Raw genomic sequence first — 20,724 nt, forward strand, 5'->3', positions numbered from 1 at the left:
GTTACGCCTGGCGGCGTTACTGCTGTCCCTTGTGCCCAAGGTATCGGGCGAAACGAGTTTTTTCCTTCTGAGCTTTTGCACGTGCAAAATCAAACTGCTTGGCTTTTCTGTTAGTGGATGCACAGTGGCACTTCTTTCTGGCCATCCAAGTGCTTTTTGCAAGCTGCAAATGTGAGATCTCCTCCTTGTATTTCCAGGGCTGTGCTTGAGTAGAGAGAGAAAGGATTGCACCCATTTCACAGAAGCTGCTGACCACTTGCCAACATGGTAGTTTTCACGTGCGATGCGTGTGGAGAATCTGTGAAGAAAGCACAAGTTGAAAAGCATGTGAACATCTGCAGAAACTGTCAGTGCCTTTCTTGCATGGATTGTGGCAAGGATTTCTGGTAGGTAAAGGAAAACCTTGTTCACTCTGCAGTGGTTGTCACAAATACAAGATTTTCCTATGGTATATTAGAATTTAATTTGGCAATTTCTAAATAATTCATATGTGGATTTAAAAATTATACATGTTTATATCATTTCAAGCTTAATCATTCAAGTTTGAACCTCAAGGACAACTAAACCACACCATAAACAGTTGCAATTTCTTCTTTTGCAGTTATAAGTGATAGTGCTTTTGGCTTCTGGTCATCAAGAACAGTTACTTACTCTGTGACTGCAGAGAGAGTGAGACTGGCAATGACATCAAAAATTCTGAATTTGGTTGTCATTTCTCAGAACTCAAGAAAGTAGGGCTGCTATCTGTTTTGAAATGTAAACATGAATTAGCGTTAGAAGATAAGATTGTCCTCAAATGGTGATTATATTCCTCAATACTTCACTGACAGAAAATTAAGATCTTTGTTACTTATTCCTTTTTGGCCCACTGACACTGGTCAGAACTACACTACCACATTAGTATATCTATATTTAGGAATTAGTTTTTGCAGGCATTTTTCACCTGCTTTTCTAGTTTTAAAATGTGCCAATGTGAGTAACACAACACAGATAATATAATAGCTGTGCATACGTTACATGTACAAATGTGCATTAAGTTACAGAGTCACTAAGAAAAGCAGCAGTATGTTGGAGTCAGATCTGATGTTGCAAATTCACTGAAGGCTGTAGTGTGACAAAAATGTCAGCAGCCTTATAAGCACGTACTTTAAGCACATCAGACTTTACCCATGTAAGAACTGACAGTGTTAAGGTTTAAACGACAGATGCTATTGTCTATTACTTTAGTTTGTTGGTTACATAAGTCTTGTATAGTTTGAACACTGAAACACGTCAGTGAACTACAGTTAAAAATCTCCTGTGTTCAGGGGTGACGATTATAAGGAACATGTCAGGTGCGTGAGTGAAGACCAGAAATATGGTGGAAAAGATTTTGAAGCCAAAACTAACAAAGGAGATGCTAAACAACAGGAATGGATTCAGGTAAGGTTTGGACTATATACAGATATGATAAATAACTATTGTTTATAATCATTAAAGACACAGGAGAGGCTATACTGGATCAAACCAGAGATCTGTTTTTCCCAATAGCCACAGGGGGTTTTTTGGCAGTTCTTGGTAGGTCTATTGCTTGTCCTGGTAAGAAATGCACCTTTTGTTTGTTTTCAATCCACCTCTTACTAGTTTGATCTCATGTTCTGTAGTTCTTGCATACAAATAGGCATTGGTCATTGTCCACCCTCTTCATGCCACATAGGCTTTTGTAGACCTCTGTCAGGCATCCCTCCCCATCTCATAGTCTGTGTTTCAGGCTGAAAAGCCCTACCCTGCTCAGTTCTTTCTATGTAAATTATATCTTTGGTCTTCTGAAGTCTTCCCAGTTCTACTGTGATCTTGTGAAATGAGGTTATAAGAACTATGTACACTGTTTCAGATATGGATGAACCATAGATAGGCTTTATGTCATGATGATGTTGTCTGCGTCCTCCTTTATTTTTTTAAAACCCAGTTAGATATAATTAGTTAGACCACCTTTATCCATGGATATGTTGTTTTCTATCTTGGGTAGAACTCAGTATAAGAAGGTACGAAGCTACATGCATACTCAAGGCATATGAATAATACCATTGAAGTCAACAGATTAGTGCTATCGATGACACTGAGCTTGCTTTGAGTGCATTGTTGAAAGGCACTATGATGTGAATACTCTTGCTTACAAAAAACTGTTAGCCTTCCTCAATAATAAGTACTTTCTACACAGAAGGGTGAGGTATTACAGAAAGTCCTTTTCTGGTAGTCTTAACACATCCACAAAACCTTCTGGTAAACACATTTTCAGAAGTATAGGAAATCTCTCCGGTGGCCTTCCAATACTTAAAGGGGGCTACAGGAAAGATGGGGAGGGACTCTTGATCAGGGAGTGTAGTGTTAGGATGAGGGGTAATGGTTTTAAAACCCTGTCTTCTGAAAGAGGGCAGATTTAGATTAGGTGTAAGGAAGAAATTCTTCACTGTAAGGGTGGTGAGACACTCTCACAGATTGCCCAGAGAAGTTGTGGATCCCCCCTCCCTGGAAGTGTTCACGACCTGGTCTAGTGGAAAGTGTCTCTGCCCATGGCAGGGGAGTTGGAACTATATGATCTTTTAAGTCCCCTCCAACCCAGACAATTGTGTGATTCTATGATTATGCTTCTTTGCTGATTTAATTCTGTTGTTCTTCATTCAGAAAATTCATCAAGTAATGAAGAAGCCGAACATAAGCCCTAAAGTGCAGAACGTTCTGGAGCAAATGCGTGCCTTTGATAATATTCCAAGAAAAAAAGTAAAGTTTCAGGTGTGTTTTAATAGAGATTTATAGTAATTCATGCAATGATCTTTAAAATAGATTTTCTTAGCAATAATAAAGGTGAGACAAGTTTCTTATTTGGGCATTGATTAGGTGTTAAGCTAGAGACTCCCCATCCAAGCTTAATCTCCATGTGTAGGCTTGTTCTTTTCTTAAGACCTTTCTTTACTCAATGTGCAATTTCTAGTGAATGTCCAAATTCTTAGACATACTTTTAAAGCATTCTTATTTTTGTGGCTTTGTTTTTGCCTGGTAAAGGCAAGATACTGGTTTGAGAGTTTTCCTGTTGCTCAGTAATCTGACACAATCTCCCACACTGGATGCTTCATGAAACTGCATCACAGCCAAAGCATATTCCAAATGCTGCATGTGGTATCAGTAAAGAATTAATGACAAAGTGGCCTATTTCTTTTTTCTGCGTTGTGCCTCAGATTGTGAGGCTGAGAGAAGGTCATGATTACATCCAGAACATTCATATAAAATGTAATAGAGCTGCAGTGACATTGCTGCTAGCAAGCTGAAGGTTAGAATACTTTTCTACAAAATTAATGTTGTAAGCAGGGAAAGTGATATTGTCTAGCAGCATCTTTCTTTTTGGTAAGATACATTGTAGGGGAAGATCAAAATTTTTTGTAGTTCATTGTTCCAATATACTATTGCAACTTTCCTAGGATTTTGATTGCAAGATTAGGTTTTACTTGGAGTTCCACATTCCTCAGAATTGATTTGTTGCTGATAGTGTGAGCATATTGTAAGTAAAAATTTACTGCTTTGTTTTAATTTTCAGCAGAAACTCCAGAAATAGCCCTGATAACTTTCCAATGTTTGCATTGAGATACTTGCTTAAATTTTACTTTTCTTTAATAAACTAAGATACCCCATTTAGGAGCATGACCATCTGTCCAGTATACAAGTAAATAAAAACCATCAGATCCTTAATATTTTTTCTCATGGGAACAGTCAAAAAGTTTGGTAGGATATTAGTATAACCAGCTGTATTCAAAAGATGAGGATAGTCTTTTATATATATTTACCTCTTCTGGATTACTGTTGGTGAGGCCATTGATACAGCCTTGTAACAATACATAAACAGTATGTGAAACAATTTAACATGGAGGTTTAAGAGATTCACAGAGAGTAAACATCTAATGAGATCTTAATCAGAAGAAGTGGTTGGAGACTTAAATGAAAAATAAAACCAGGAACCAAATATATGGTAATCAAGAGATGCACCTTCTCAGTTACTGTTGTTTTTTGTCTGCGCAGAATTGGATGAAGAACAGTTTGAGAATTACTGACAGCACTCTGCAAGACCAGGTGTGGGATATTTTCTCTGAAGCAACCAGAAATGTAAGTTAAGTTAGAGATACAACATTGTACAACCTGAATGCAATCAAAAATACTGGAAGAAAAACCTTTCACACTCCCTTTGTAGATGTTGGCAGAAATATTGTCTCCCATTGTTATAGTGGATTATGATATATAATATTCCTAGACTAAATTGCTATTTTTTGGAACATACTGTTGCTTATTAGTTTGCACATATTGAGTAGGTTGTGATTAAAAACTTGGATACTGTGACAAGATTGTACTAACCAGAAAGCTAATTTAACTTTATGCTGTTAGTACATAAGGAAAGGGAAAAACACTGCCTTTATCATCTTGGTTTCATTCTCTTACCACACTGTAAGAAGGAATAAAACAGCCTTTTTTCAGATCTTTATTGGCCTCAAATGTGCATTAGAGTGTGAAATTAAGAGCACCTAGTTTATCTATTTTCTTAGTGGAGAGAGATGAGATCCTTCAGTTTGTGTTGCAGATTCCTTCCACTCTGTGTCCAAATCATGGACTCACGCTGGCCTTTTTCTCAGCAGCTAGTTATTTGCTATTTCAGTACTAGCTTAGCAAGTTTTGCTAGGGTCTTGTTTTGATTGTTTGTTTCACAGCAATTACTGCTACTAGAAAGCTCTTACAGAAGCGTACTTCTCTGCTGATGTAATGATGCTCTTCTCCTCCGCCCAGCTTCTGAGGAAGAGTGCAGGCATAGCTCTGAGGTTAATCCCTTGTTGATCATGGTTCATGCTCCTGATTTGATGATTCCAGTTAAATATATTTGTAATTTTTCTGGAGAATCCAAATATAAGAGCCAGGAAGGAAAAAAAAAAAGAAAAAAAGGATATGAACATAACATAAACTCGGCACTAAATTTCAAGTACATTGTCTTGATGGAACATTAATTCTGAGTCAATACAACTTAACTAAAACCATAAGCAGTTTCTTCTTAATTTAAATTGAACTTTTTTAAAAAAATAGATTTTAATTTGAAGAATTACTATTTAAACACATGTAAACAATTTAAATTTTCCATAGAATATAGTATTAAAGTAAAATACATAACACAACTTTCTTGCTTGGATCGTTACAACATACTGTTAAGAGTTCTTAAAAACATCTCAAGATATTCTTTAATACATGCTTTGAAGTGTATGCACTCAAAGGTAGTTCTTAAGTGGAATTCAAATTGAAAAAACCATGTTGTTATTAAGTTGCTTGTATAATCATGTTATTCTCTTTCAAAATAGCCACATTAACATTTCAGTAATTGTATTTCACTGCTAATTATTAAGGTTTAAGTAATTAAAGATAAAAATGTTCATTGTTATATTAATTCTTCTACAAGAAAATTATAAGCCAAATATGTTAAGGTGAGAAAAGTACAAATAAAACAACAAGCAGTGCCTTTATTGACATCATGCAATAATACTTTGTTTTTCCACACATATCCCAAGACAGAGAACTGGATAGCAAAATTAAGATTATTACTCAAGGGATGTCTATTTGGGAATAGGTTCTGTATCTTGCTTTAATACACTGTATTTTTCTGCATAAATCAAAGAGTTGTCCCTCCCTTACATTTAGCAAATGTTTAAAAAACACACAGTTATTTCAAATGGAAATTACATATGATGTAAGATAACATTTCTTCCGTGATGTTAAGGTAATTAGCATTTAGGCTGTTGAGTAAGAAGAATCAGACACGCTACTTAGTGCTATTTCTCATGTAACTGATGTCACCACATGTAAGCACTTTAATTGAATTCAGAATATTAGTGTGCTTCATGACCAATGTAGAGAAAAGTTGCAATGTCAAAAAAGTCATGTAAAAATTGTATTAATCTGTCTTTCAACAAAAGATTTCATGTCAGAAAGAACAAGAAAAACCACAACAAAAGGAAGAGGAGCAATCTGCAGAAACTGGCGAAAATACTATGGCAGAAGAGAATGGAGTTACAGATAATAAAATTGAGAGGAAAAAGAATAAGAGAGAACGAAAAGAAGAGAGACAAAAGAACAAAAAGAAGGAGAAAAAAGACTTGAAATTAGAAAACCAGTCAGAAGTAAAAAAGAGTAAAAAGTCCAAAAAGGGAAAGGAGAGCTTGGAGAATGAATTAGAAATAAATGGAAATGGCCATCAGAATGAAATAGAAGAGGAAACAAATGTAAAGAAACGCAAACATAAACGTGCAGAAGGTATCCATTCTACACTTTATATTCTTATTTGTTTTCAAGATGCTTTTTCTCAATGCCTTAAAGCTCAATAATCTACCTAAGTAGAATTTAAGTAGTAAATTACATATACAAATGAGATTATTTAACACTGTAGCTGCACAGTCCTTTTATAAAATTGGAACCTCATTTCAAATATACACTCATGTTACAAGAACTTTTAATCTTATAATTTGTTGTGTATGTTTATCCATCTCCAGAGGAACCTCAAATCACAAGAAAGAGAATGAAAACTGAAAACATTTCAGAAGACATGGAAACAGAAAACACCAATGGCAATGAAGAAAACGTGGGAACAGATAAAGGTATTCTTAAAGTGGGAGTTTAGATAGTTACAAAACTATTCTGCAGAAGACCTAATGCAGAATATAAATACGGTGCTTTTGCAGCAAACCATGAAATAAACCTGTGTCTCAGTATACATATATATATATATATATATATATATATATATATATATATATATATATATATATGCATATTCAGTATACATATCAGTTCCAGAGTAAGTAGCCTGTACTGTGCATAACACCTGATGCTAAATTACTTCTCTCATTTGTTGCTTCTGCTGTGCTGGCAGCCTTTGGCTGCACTTGCTTTCACTGGGCAGTGAGGAATTTGGCACGTTTGTTCCACCACAGCAGGTCTCTTCCCTGCTGCCAGGCACGCTGTCCAACATAGAGGAAAAAGGGTGACAGCTCTCTTATATCTCTTTGTATCTTTTCTATCCCCATTTTTGCCCAGTGAATCATAAATTGGACTTCAGCTGTGTTGGACCTTAGTTCATGCTTAGGTGAACCTACTTAAGCCTGTCATCCAACACACTTTTACTGTTGGAGAATGTCTGTACTTGAACACACAGATTGTTTATTTGGAAACTTCCAACTAACGACCTGTGAAGTGGGTCCTGTGCAGAACTAACCACCTGTGCTCTAAGGGTGGGGAGGCAGGATCTTCCCAACTATTCCTGTATTATGTAAGAGTTGCTGCTTAAAGCTGAAGCACAGAAGTTAAGTAAATGCAATCCTGAGCCTGGTTGTTCACATACTATGTAAGTTTTTCATGTCTATCCTATTATAGTCTTCAGAAATAGCCTACCTAAGATTTCATGCTTAAGACACTCTGCTGTTGTAGGGTCAGTAAGATAACTGTTGTGGTAGCTGAACTGGTTCCAGAATTAGGAGATTGAAGGGTGGTTCCTGCTAGAGAAGACAACCTAGAAATACCTAATTTTACTAATGATGTTGTACACCCAATTATTTTCTAGGTAAATTCAACTGGAAGGGAACCATCAAAGCTGTTCTGAAACAGGCTCCAGACAATGAAATTTCAATTAAAAAACTAAGAAAAAAGGTAATATACAACATGGGGGTTTTAATCTTCTTTGGTCTTCTGAATTTTTTTCTGTAAAGCTTAAGTCTATAAAATCCTGTCCCAAATAAGCAAAAAAGTTTGACATTATTTAACAGAATATCAATTGGTAGAATGTCAACTGAAGGAAATGTTCTTTATTGCTAACTGGACTACAGAAGAAGTTGAATGCTAATTCTGCAAAGGAGTAACAGCATAATAGATCCCATACTAACATGAATGTATTACTCCTTAAAGTAGAATCATCTTTGCTAATTCAAAACTGTTCCTTTGTCTTTGTGCAGGTTATAGCTCAGTATTATGCGGTAGCTGGTGAACATCACAAATCAGAAGAGGATATTCTAGTCATATTTAATAAGAAAGTGAACAACAATCCCAAATTTAAAGTTTTGAAGGACAAAGTTAAACTCCTGAAATAAGAGTTGCATACTTTTCATAACCTTTGCATTTTAATCTTGCAGACTTAAGTCAGATTTGTCTGTCAGTTGTACAAATACCATGCATTGGTCTCAATTTAAATTCTGTATGAGAGAGCAGAATTTAACTTTTAAGACTGGATTTTTCCTCTTTTTTCTAGATATATCACAGGACATTTTCAGATATTTTATTTTTTGATTTTATGGAAAATGTATATTTTTGGTACAAGTTTTAAGAGGCATTGAAAATTATTGCTGCCTACTGTATTAAAATTCCTCCAGTAATGGATATAATTTATAAGTATGAATGTTTATCAGGACCTGGATTGTGTGGATTTTTGCAGAAACTATTGTAAGACAAAATAGGATTTTCATATTCAAAAACACACCATGGAATAAATGTTTTATTGTGCTAAAATTCAAAATGGTATGACTGATAGCCCCTTTAAGCACCGTAGCTGGTATATGCAGGCTTTAGTAACCTGTTAATTTTGTGTTGTAAAATGCACAATTAAAGTGTCTGTCAAAGTGTGTGTATGTAATATTGCACATTCAGTGAAAATCTGAAGACTGAGTTACCTGTATATGCATAACTACTGAACGTTTTAACTAGTAATGCAACTGACTTCAGTATAAGTGGTCACATAGACTAAAAATTGACAGATGAAATAAGTTAGTTTCAAACACCACCTTAAATGTAATAGATATTGCCACTGATCATATAATAAATACACAAATTATACAAAATTTGAAGAGGCTGTTACATTGCAGTCACTGAAACAATTTAGGCAGGCCAATCTTACACATTTACAAGAGATAGAGTTTCCTGGGGAAAGTTACTTGAAGTTTATAGGATTTTATTCAAATGCAAAGTAATTCCAGATAGGGAGTTTCCTACCATGAGATAATCTGTTAAAAACAGTCGTAGAAAGCTGGTGAAAATTTCTTGCAGCAGATAGCGTGGTGTTTTGCAAATTATCATAGTGATTTCAGGCAGATACACTTTTATAAAACTCCATAATATCTGAATTTATAGAATTATTGAATATATTAAAAGTATAAATATATGATAACAGTGGGTCCAGTTTTCTTGAGTACCTATTTGTTTATTATATAAGTTGTAATAAAGATATTGAAGACATCTTAATTTTATAAGTGTTTGTTGTTAATTCATGGAAATGGCTTTAGAGATAAATAAAATCAAATTTACTTACAAACATGGAGAAATTTCAAATAAGTTGTTTGAACACGTTTCAAAAGCTTAGATTTTTTTTTTTTGTTTGCTTTTAATTTAGGAAAGTACATACAAGTCCTTGTTAGTGAAACCGATATTAGTACAGTGCTTTTTATCTTTTCACTGTTACATTAAGATCGTAAATAGTTTTGTTCCAGTAATTTACAGTGTTGTTTAGAATTCAGTCCAAATTAGGCCATTCTTTTCTACTGTTGTTGACCACAACACATGGTTGACACGTGTAGAAACTATATTTGCTCAACTCTTGCTGACGATATCCGAAGTTCTTGTGACGCAGCAGCAGTTGCGGGTGCAGTCAGCAGCTGCTACAGTTGAGGCGGCTAATCCTGTGCTGGTCCTCCCCCCAGACGCTAGGATCTGACCTCTCTTTTAGTCCTACACTTCAAAACGCTGGTCCTGCATCCACAGGCCAGGATCACCTTCCAGCTCTGCCCCGCTCTCAGCAGCCTGCTGGTCCCAGCCACCTGGTTGTGGGTGCATCTCGCAGCTGGGGCCAGTTCCCGAGCAGGGCAGCAGAAGCGCTCTGCCCAGTGCGTTGTGGAGTGGCACTAGGGCCATGCCACTGTTGGCAGCTGGCATTACCCGCACGATTTTTTTTTAATAAAGGCCGACTGTTGACATGCTCATGAACTCATCAGCTGATTTTTTTTTTTCCTTTTTCAAACTGGTAAGGGCAGTTTGAGTTGTTTATGCTATGCACTTAAATATTCACAGTTGCAAGTTATCTTTCACAGCTTGGGAGAATAGCAGTTTCTGCTCATAAAAAGCATCAGCATTTCCTAATCCACAGACAAAAAAAGATGATCTCTATCAGATGAAACACTAAGAATCTAAAAGAACCTCTGAAGTTGTGCAACAGTTCTTTTTATTCAGTCCAACAGATAACCAGATACGTGGTTCCTGCCATTGCCGAGTTCTGGTGTCTGATGCTCAGGGTTTACTTCAGCAATCTGAATAAAGTGAAGCAGCAGACTACATGTTCAGAAACACCATGTATCAGTTTAAAGCTGAAAATACAGCTGAATACGGTATCAAATCAACAGTATCCAGATCTAACTAGGACATTTTTTCCTGCAGTAACTGTTGTATTGTCAATGGTTCAAACACCTGATTACCCCATGCATTGCCATGCTTGTGCTGGTAGTGCCTACGCTGGGTAGTAAACGTGACTTTTGCACCTTATCCTTCCCCAGTTGGTGTAAAGGGCAAAGCAGCACCAGCTGCCATTCAGTTTTTTCCTAATGATTTGGCAGACATGGATCAAATTAATGTCTATTGATGGTCACTAATGGGAGTCTGCTGAGAATAAATTCTGTTATAATTACAATAGTATTGCCTCATTATACATTATTCTAGTAGTACTACCTTTTCCTAGTCTGTTGGCAAAAAGAAGGGACAGGCTTTGTAGGTATGTTTTTCTTTCTAAAAGTTCCTGGAAGTACTGTAGTATGGTAGATGAGCCTAGGCCTCTAATTACTGATGACTTCAAGTGCTAATGAAGCCCGTGCGTAGTCACATTGACATCCAACTCTCCAGTTAAAAAAAAAATCCAAACTGACCTCTCTGTTATTTCATTAGACAATTAATAGATTCCTCAGAGGACTGAAATTGGCTTTTCCACTTACAACAGATTGGAGCTTTAATTTAATCCTTGCAACTAATGATGTCTCCATCAAATTGAAGTTACCCTGTTCTTTAAAACTACCAATTTAGTGGTAATTGTTTCAGAGGGAGGCATAATCCCTTGCAGATCATTCAGAATATTTTTTGAAGACAGAAAACCAGTAAGACCTATCTAATTTCTATTTGATTATTAATTACCATTTTTTAGCAGTGTTTTTTTTAAATCCCATGGATCTGTTACAATGAAGTTAAGTGCCTTGGATGCTCTTTTGGTTTTAAGTGGGGGGTAAGGTGTACAACCTTAAGATTTACCAGATGCAAGAGGCCAACAGTACCAATTTACCTGATTGCACTCAGAGAGCATGTAATGTTTAAAAATTATTATTCTAGACAGTAAAGGAGAACACACAGAGGAAGGCACAACCTACAGCTGTAATGCGGAAACGTGCTGAGCACCTGCTTGTAGTTTAATATGTTCATGAAGCATTATTATCTGATCCCAACTTCTAGGTCAGATGATTAATTTGATTGAACAGCTCATCATGTGAGTGCCTTTGGGGTCCGTCACCTTCCAAAACAAATGACAGGACTGACATCCATCCATCTGTGCATGCATATATTTGAAGAAGGGAGATCTAGCTCACTGTAATTGCAGTGGTTCTGATCGCATGACTGCCATCCTTCCCTTTTGCTCTTTGATCATCAAAATTGACTACTGCAAGTAGATTCCTTTGATGCTGAGTTTGATGCCCACAGAAATTTAGCTGACATGATCCACAACTGATGTTTTAAATGCATTTGACAACAGGCACATAATGAACCAGAGAGTTCGTCATCTTTGATCTACGTTGTCAGCAGCAAAGTCAATTGATTAGGGTTATGCACGGACAGGAAAGTTGTGGGTGCCTTCATCAAGCACACTGCTGACCTGCTCAAAAATACATATAGAGCAGAATATTTAAAAGAATGCCATGACAATACTAAGTAGTCCTTTATTTTATCCTTTATATGACAGAACAGCCATGGTACTGAAGTTTCTTTTAACAGCATGCCAGTGTAGTGGGTTTGTGTTGCCATAGAGGATTTTATCTACTGAACCACTGGGTTCACTTCTTGTAGCATTTGTCCATGAAGCCATCAAAATCACGTTTGAGTAATGAGTTCAGCTGTGTACATGGGGAGATTCAGCAAAATCTAGCACATACTGCAGTCATATCATAAAGACAATTCCAAAACAAACCCAACAGCAAACCAGCAACTGGTTTGCACACATCTGTTGCAAACCCTCAAAATCACAATGACAGGCTTACAATATTTGCATATTTTACTCTGATATCTTTCTAACAGATCTTACCTTTTGGTACATGAGTTGCTGTGCAGTTCAGATAACATCAATATTATGCAGGTCATTAAAATAAGACTTAAGTGTTTGAACATTAAACAAACAAAAAACTGATGACCTGCAGCACCTCTTCAAATTCTTTATATCAGGTGTTTTTAAAGCATCATCACCTTTGCCACTATTTTTTTTCTGTGCTTTCAGTACAAAGGCAATGTTGATTAATGTTGATTCTGCAGCGTGGCAGAATCATGCAGCTGATGGACATGCACCTTTTGTTGTGTTTTCTTCACTTGCAATCAGCCAACAGTAATACTCAGAAAGGGACTTTATTATGTTGTAGCTGCCAATCTAGATTCTAAGGAGAAGAGAGGGAGCCCTTCCAAACTTTTGCAGAGGTGGAAGTTACTGTAAAACATGCAACTTAAAAAAAAGGGCATAAGGTAGCACAAGCGCAAATTCTATTTTGTGCATTTCCTACTTTAGTTGTATGAATGCATACCACTGAAGCGAGTTTTAATATAGTTTGTACAGATAGATCTCAATAAATGAGAATATAAATACAGTTCTGATTTTACTAGCAAGAGTTGGGTATTTAAGTGTTACAGTGTGAAACACAGTCATAATAAATATTTATTTAAATATTTTGTAACTACATACTTTACACTTGTTCTAATACAGATAAAATTAATAACAACAGTTTTCCAGTATTCACTCTGTACTGTAATCACAGGTAATTTGTTATAACATGGGTCAGGGTACTGAAAAATTAGTGCAAAAGAATGCTTGTATAAAGCTTCACTTAGCATTTTGGAATGGATATAATAAAATATGCCTTATTGTTAAAATTTCCCTTTTTAATATACTGTTTTGGAAATTGAGTGTCTTGGTGGCAGGGAAGGAAAAATAAATGTAAATTAGAAAACTGTTTAAAGCTAGTGGCTTGCTTTATAAGTACAGCATAAGCATTTAAGCAGGGAATTTAACCACTGAAAGAAAAAAGCTTCAAAAGACAGCTACTTATTTGTTGTGCTTAGCCCTCCAGTGTACTGGTGCATTAGAGTAGTTCATTCTTCTTTCTTCCAGTGAAAACTGATCCTCCCACCTGGTGCTATAATCCGATTGCATCAGTACAATGTAGTCAGACCCCAACATGAGTAGCGGCTTATAGATGATGACCACAGGATACAGAGACCCAATACATGACTTCATCTGGAAACTTTTAAAGCTGTAACGCTCACCCTTATTAAGGAAATAAGAGAGTGAAAATTAAACTTTTTGTGTGAGATAAGCAAAAAAGGGCATATTGTTCTATACATTGAGCTGTATCACAGGTTACAAGGTATTTCAGTCCATAAATTCAACATTTACCCCTTTCTTCTCCCAGTTTAGCCTTTAAGAAAAAACAAGAATAAGTCCTCTAAGTTTCTTTTCTGCTCTCTCAGCCAAGAAAAGCAGCAGATTACGTTTCCCATTAGTACTTTTACGGAAGTGTTACTTTATATTGAATTATAAATTTCATTTGGGCTACAGTAAGTTTTAGCAGTAACTTTTCTTTAAACTTGTTAAGATACAAGTCCTTTTGCACCTGTAACCTACCACTTTTCTTCGCATTTGTTGGGATATAATTCCTTTTGCAGCTGAATCCTCATGCTTTTATGCTCTCACAGGGTAAGGGCTGGAAAACCTTCAAGCTTTTTGCTTAGCTTGGACGTTTTTTCTGCAAGACTGCAGATCACAAAACAATCCTTTCTCAAACATATCTTCATCTTATTTTTTATTTATCCTTCCATTTAAAATTTGTTCTAGAAGACTTAGAATTATCCAGTCTTCAAACAGAGACTGTGTTTTGCCCTTCTCATTAGATCTTTTGTACAGAAACTGCCCTTGCTACTCAACTCTATATGTGAGTTACAGCAAAAGCAAAATAAACTGACTTCCTACAGAAGTAGTTTTATAGCTCCTGAAATGACTTGAAAGTAACAGAAACACAAAAATTGTGTCTCTGTATTCCCACCCACTACTATTCTCAAACTTCTAGGTGGAATGTGTTAGTACTAAATTCGCATCAAAATCCTAATTGAGGCCTGATTACAGTCAAGCTCAACTCACATATATTTGTTTTATTAGAAAAAAAGTGCTTTTAAACATACTGAGATCTTCCTCTCAGGTAGCATGAAATCCATCTGAAAGTATTCAAGTCACTACATCTCATTTAGGTGACAAACTGAATGAAAAATAACACCAGAATTCTGCCTGCATTGCAGGTGGCTCAAAACACGGGATTCTTACAATTTTGTTCTGTTCTTTGCAGTAGCCATGTAATGAACTCCAGCCATTAATGTATAAATACAAAGCACGAAGTGCACTTTTACACATTTGATTTTCTGCCCTTCTGCTGACTCTTGATGATGAGAAGGAATTCAAGGAGGAATACACAGCTATTGGCACTGTATAGTACCCATACATGACAAAGGCTAATGGTTTTCATGGGTGAGATAGGACCAGAATTTTCTCCTAGACTTTGCTTTCTTACCATTAAAGCAAGTGCTTCACTTAGAAACCAATACGTTGTGATTGCACTTCTAAATCAATTGCTAGTATAAAAGCTTTTACTGAATTGTACAGACATTTCTTACATTTAGAGTGTTGTACTGATTTTTTTTTTCCATCTATCCATTCTATCATTTACTGTAAGACATTTTATGGACTGTTTGTTCCTACAATTTCCTTGACTTACACCATGAAATATTTTTCCACTTCTCTTCTTGCTGTTACAGTTCTGTCTCACCTATAATACCTTTGAAAGTTCAGCCTTTTTTATGAATTTTCAGAACTCAACTGGTTTCAGAAGTTAGCACTGGATAAGTTTTCTAGAGAAGAAAATATATGAACGCAGTCTATGCTCTTAAAGACCTGTTCATGTTAAGCAGATTAGCCAGTTGTAACAGGAATTGTACAACTATCCTCCAGCTAAAATTTCAAATTCAGGTATTGCTGAACTTAGCTTCATACCAGCAAGCATCTTTCTTCCTTTCTGTCTCTGAAAGTATAGTATAGTACTCTGCCAGTGTTCTCTCTAACTCTGCTGTCCAATTACAATACCAGATCAAAATATATGGAAAATTGACCCTACAGGATACATACGTATTGGACTGTAAAGGACAACAGTAAAGAAAACCTGCTTAAAAACCTGAATGAAGTGTGTAAGAGCTTTGTTTCATGTTTTTCAGGACTCCACAGAGAAACTTCTCTAGGCAAACAGCATGAGCTGAACTCCACACTACCTACATCCGTGAGATGTTCCTGTGCTGAACACATTATGGAAGTCATCTGTACTTTCCAGTCTTGTTAACAGTGAGGTGCCCTGTTTCATTACAGCAGTCCAGTCACAGGCAGTGGGCACACTAGACCATCTCCAAAACAGTAGTTAGTATGCTACCACAGCCTAAAAACATGCTAACCTCTATCAATACAGAAACAAAATGTCTCACCTAAAGACAGCAATACTCTGGTAGAGCAAGTGTTCAATGAATAATAAACTTGAATGCCCATTCCCTCAGTTGAGTCTTTCCTGTGTGAATTAGATTCGTGATCTTCATTATTATAAAAAAAACACCAAACCCCCCCCCCCCCCCCCCCCCCCCCAAATCTTTAGGATGTTCCTAAATGCTCCAAGTATAAAATTCTTGTCCTATTGTTACAGATGCATGGTTGCACAGACTTTTTCCTCAGTGAAGAAATCAGTTTCAGTAATTCCCAGGTGTTCCCTTTCCCACCCTCCCACATCTGGCCATTTGTCTTTGCCTCTCCGCCACTTCTGAAGGCTTTTAAAACCAGATCAAATCCTCAACCTGAGAGGTATTATATAGCACCATTGGGGACTGAGTAGTCAAGAACAATTACAGATGGAGCATTGCTGCCAAATGCTTTGTATCATTAAACTGTAGTCGTAGGAAAACATTTTCAGAGTCACTGTACTCCCTAAGAAAGTATGCATAGTTAAGTGAAACTAAACTCAAGAAATTGTTTAGGAGAGCAGAAGATTTACGTCACAACTTGTAGAAGAATGGTTTACCCAGAGTTATTCAATGGGTTTTGTTTACATGTTTGAAGATCCAAGCTAGAATTAACAGTCTTCTCATTTTCTAGCCTTAATGCTGATCATAGCAAAAGGCAAGAGTCAAGCACTGAAGCTATTTAACATTCTTAATCAGGACAACTGAGGGTGTTGCAATGGTCTTCTATCAAATAGATACTTCAAATTAATGTTCTGGACCAGCTACTTTTCTGTAATTTGCAGACACCTTTCAAGGCGAAGAATAACATACCTAGATAAATCAGATGACATTATTTGGTGTGTTCTTTTTCTGTGCTCTTAGGTGCCCTCTTCACCTTTTTAACTGCCTTTATATCTTCAGCTTTCTTTTGCTTCATGAAGTTCAAATGCTTGCATGCTTATATATAGTGCATTCTTGGTATCAAACACACTATTATATGTATTGTTTCATTTCTAAAGGTCAATTTAGGGCTGCACTGTAATTTAATCCTTACATGAGAATTCAACTTGAGTTCAATAGTTTGTATATGTACCACATTGAGTCTATTGAGTTTTAACCTTCAGCTGTTTTTCAGATCTGCATTCAGTTATTCACACCAAGTGCTTTTAAGTCCTTTGCTGTTTTTTTTTTCCATTGTACTGAATTTAAAATAATTAAAAGAATGCTAGATAAAAGCAAGAGAACTGTAGTACTATTTGAAGGCTTTTTTCTTACCTAGATAAGATAGACAATGTATTTACTTTTTCACTCAGTGTAAGAGAGGATATGCAATGCTTTACTCCAAGAACAATGTTCCAGAAGGACTGAGAGTCTCTATCCATGCAATCCTTTTACTCATGATAGTAGAACATAACCAGCAGATTACTACTCACTTTATTACTACTCTGTTAATGAACAGAAAGCATGGAGTATATTGCACAATCATTCCTCAAAATTAAGAATATGCCCACGCTGTATCCAACCTCCTTCAGCTAAAATGAACATGGGAAGAGAGGAGCCAGCCCCACTTAGATAAGAAAAAATCCAACTGGGTCTTTGTGAACAGATTAACATCTAGGCTAATTTAGCTATTGACTTCTGTAATGGGGAAAAAGTTACAAATATTTGCTAGAATACTAAAAAATTAATTTGACTTTCTAAAAGTGAGAATGTAACTGAGAAATTTAATTAGAAGTCTATATGTACCAAAGAATGTAAAAAGCTACCACTTGTGTGTCGTTATCTGTAAATCAACATACAACTAATCAGTATATAGCAAATGCTCAGCAAGCAACAAGAGAATGAATTTCAAAATATCAAACTAGATTGAAAAATTCAGCATTCACTTATAACTGCAAAACCTGAATATTTAAAAACATTCAAATAACTTACAAAGCATTCTTTTCTATTTAAGAGAAAATAATGTGAAGCGGTTGAAGTTGGTTTCCAAAAAACGTGGGAAGAATTCATATTATGTGAGAGACCAGGAATACAGTTAACAAAAAAATTGCTGCAAACTCTACCCTTTGTACATTTCCTTCACAGAATCTTCAAATTCACAAATTTCTTCCACAGTCTGTTAATTAAATTTATCAGATCAAATTCCACATTTTAAAATACTTCCTAACATTTATGCAGGGATTCTTAAACTTTTACTTGCAAGAATTATTATCCGTAACAGGCCTGTTGCCTAGATGCTTTCTTAATTGCATTGTTCACTTTGTAACAGTCTCAGTTCAGCTCCTGATTGCTATCTACTCTTTAACAGATTAATAATTTCTGAATCAGAGAAGCTCTGTGAAAAGATCACAGAAAACATCTCAGCTCTACAAACACTGAACATGAGCGGTCTCGGTTAAGGTCAATAGTGAGTCAGGGAAGGGAAGCTCTTATTTCAAGCTCTTTGCACAATATCTACCTGTAGGTAAACAGGAGCCTTCAGTTTAACAACACTAACAGATCTTAACCTTTTCAAGCATACATATTTATTTAATTGATACATTTAAACCAAATCTATCTCCTATGAATAGCTTTTGCAAAGAAAGTACACGAAGATTTCCTTTGTTTCTTATTTGATTCACTAGCATGAAAGTGAAGGCTGAGGTAATCGCCTCACTCAAAGGATATAAAACAAAGAAACCTCTATCTCACTGCTAAGAAAGCAGAGCTCAGAGGCTCCCACGAGCTGTTAACTTCAAAATATTCAACCAAACTAAAAAAAATAATTACTGTACTCACTAAGGACCATGATGTGGTTGGTCCTTATGTGAGGCATGTTCTAAGGCTGGAAAAACAATTTCTACTCACCATGACATGGCTTACATGGATTTCAGATGTAAATGAAGGTCCAGCTTTCTCCAGAGGGAAAAAAAAAAAAAAAAAGTTTAATTCTTTTATCTTTTAGGCTGAATTCACTCAAAACTCAATACACAGTAATAAAGAATAACCAGAACTTTTACTTCTCTTGTCACTAGAGTCTCACTCATCTATAAAACAGATAATAGGACAGCAAGGAAAATATAGTAATTTTTTTCCTGGTAAATTACTGTTAGCAGTCCCTTTGCTGAAAAGGTAACATCTCCAGGTAAATTGTACAACACAGGGTATCTACATATCAGGTTACTTAACAAATGAAGAGACAGTGCTATTTTTCTTCTAACTGTACAGATTAAGTCAAATTCTCCATTACTTTAGTACCTACAATTCAAACCAAATGTAAGAAAAAGTTAATATGTTGAAAAAGTCTTATGTACTTTCAAGGTTCATCATTACACTACTTGAACTGATGTAAGTCTACTGAGTTAAATCTGATATAACACTCTACGAATTAGGTTATCTATGCAGAGGATCTATTATTTTATTAATACATCCCAGGTTTTTTCCACTCATTTCAAAGGACATTTGACAAGGTCATTAGTTACGCAACAGGTTTAGTAGTACTGCTTAAAAACAGTGCAGGTCAGAGCAAGTCTAGCTTGTACCCTAGTTTCTACTGTCAGTTTCTACCCTTAGGATAGCCTGACATTTTTTAAGGTTTACTGATAAAATATATAATTATTTATCCATAGCCTGCATTCCATTCTTTTTGTTTTTCCTGTTTTCTCAACATGAAACTATGGAGGAAGAATCTGCAAGGCTTTTATGTTGATAAATGCCACACAATATGCAAAGAATGCACATGGTAAGTGAAAATTAGACATATTTCTCACACTGTTTTCATTTGCAACATGAAACAATTGTTTGCCTTCTAAAAAGTATCATCAAGTTATTAAACATTTGGGTTTTGAACTTTATATACAGCTAGAAAGGCTATAAAATTTTGGCAAGTAAAATCCATGTACTGATTTTTTTTTTCTTCGATCTACTTTACAATAATCTGAGCTTTTATTGAATATTTAAATACACTGTAAAGAAAAGCTATCCACAACAGGTGCCATATTGGCCTGTTACTTCCATACTGTAGTCAGTGGGATTTTTGCCTTCGGAATGTTATGCCATACATGACTTTGTCTAAGAAAACACAGAATTTCTAAGTACCACACATATCATCTAATCAGCCTACTACATCATTACTATTAGCAATAAATTTCAGTTTTCAAAGCTACGTTATTCAATGAACACACCCCAAAAGATACAGTACGTATATTCACAGTATTCGTGTAACAACCAGATCTAAGATTAATCTGTCAATACAATTCAGTAGTTTTGAGTTTGTCCATGTGAATAAACAAAGCAGTAGTAATCTACTAAATTTCAAGGTTTTGTTCACAAAAACATGCTGATGTGACTTTGTATCTAGCTATGCAGAATTCGGCTGCAGAACCAAAAGATTATTTCTATAATTATACATTATTTATTTTTACCTTGTCTTATAACCATGGTTATTCTTTTCAGTTACGAGGAGCAGTATCCAGTATTACAGGATTCCTATGGCTCTTGAAACCTCTCAGAGCTTTGTATGTGACTGTTACACCTAAACCACTGCCCTCTGTCACGAAAACTTCAGAATTTTCCAATATCTGTCCTTGAAAGCATCTGGTTTGCAAAATGCTATGAGCAAAATCTTTATATGCACCCAGTTTTTCCCTGTGTTTTAATAACTTTGACAGACCAGTCCTCACTGTGGCACTGGGATTTACACTGCGCTGTTCACACCCTCCCGCGGGGACTGGTGCCATTTACCACACTCGATTCACAGGATATTCCTGGGCCACTCACGGGGCCGTCACTCGCTCTGGCGGTGCTACGGCCACGGGCTTGGCGAGGCTACGGCCGGCGGCGGCGGCTCCGCACCCGGGGGCAGCCCGCCCGCCCGCCGCGGCCCACAGC

At 36.1% G+C, this 20,724-nt stretch overlaps 1 protein-coding gene and 1 long non-coding RNA gene across 2 annotated transcripts; one reads left to right on the forward strand and one right to left on the reverse strand.

Moving 5' to 3' along the window:
- Positions 1-6: 6 nt before the first annotated feature.
- Positions 7-9,203, forward strand: LYAR (Ly1 antibody reactive). Its single transcript, XM_026847234.1, has 8 exons — positions 7-386; positions 1,308-1,422; positions 2,665-2,772; positions 4,051-4,134; positions 5,979-6,315; positions 6,552-6,656; positions 7,619-7,704; positions 8,007-9,203. The coding sequence occupies exons 1-8, from the start codon at positions 265-267 to the stop codon at positions 8,139-8,141; spliced, it is 1,092 nt and encodes a 363-aa protein (XP_026703035.1). The 5' UTR covers positions 7-264; the 3' UTR covers positions 8,142-9,203.
- Positions 9,204-13,064: 3,861 nt separating this feature from the next.
- On the reverse strand, positions 13,065-20,718 carry LOC113479299. The gene is made up of 3 exons (XR_003398222.1): positions 20,259-20,718; positions 18,703-18,750; positions 13,065-13,597 (listed from the first exon to the last, which is right to left on the reverse strand). It is a non-coding gene; the product is annotated as an uncharacterized LOC113479299 (long non-coding RNA).
- Between the last annotated feature and the right edge of the window lie 6 nt (positions 20,719-20,724).

The sequence above is a fragment of the Athene cunicularia genome (assembly GCF_003259725.1).
Source record: "Athene cunicularia isolate RWA chromosome 4 unlocalized genomic scaffold, athCun1 chr4_part1, whole genome shotgun sequence".
In the NCBI taxonomy this organism is placed as follows: Eukaryota; Metazoa; Chordata; class Aves; order Strigiformes; family Strigidae; genus Athene; species Athene cunicularia.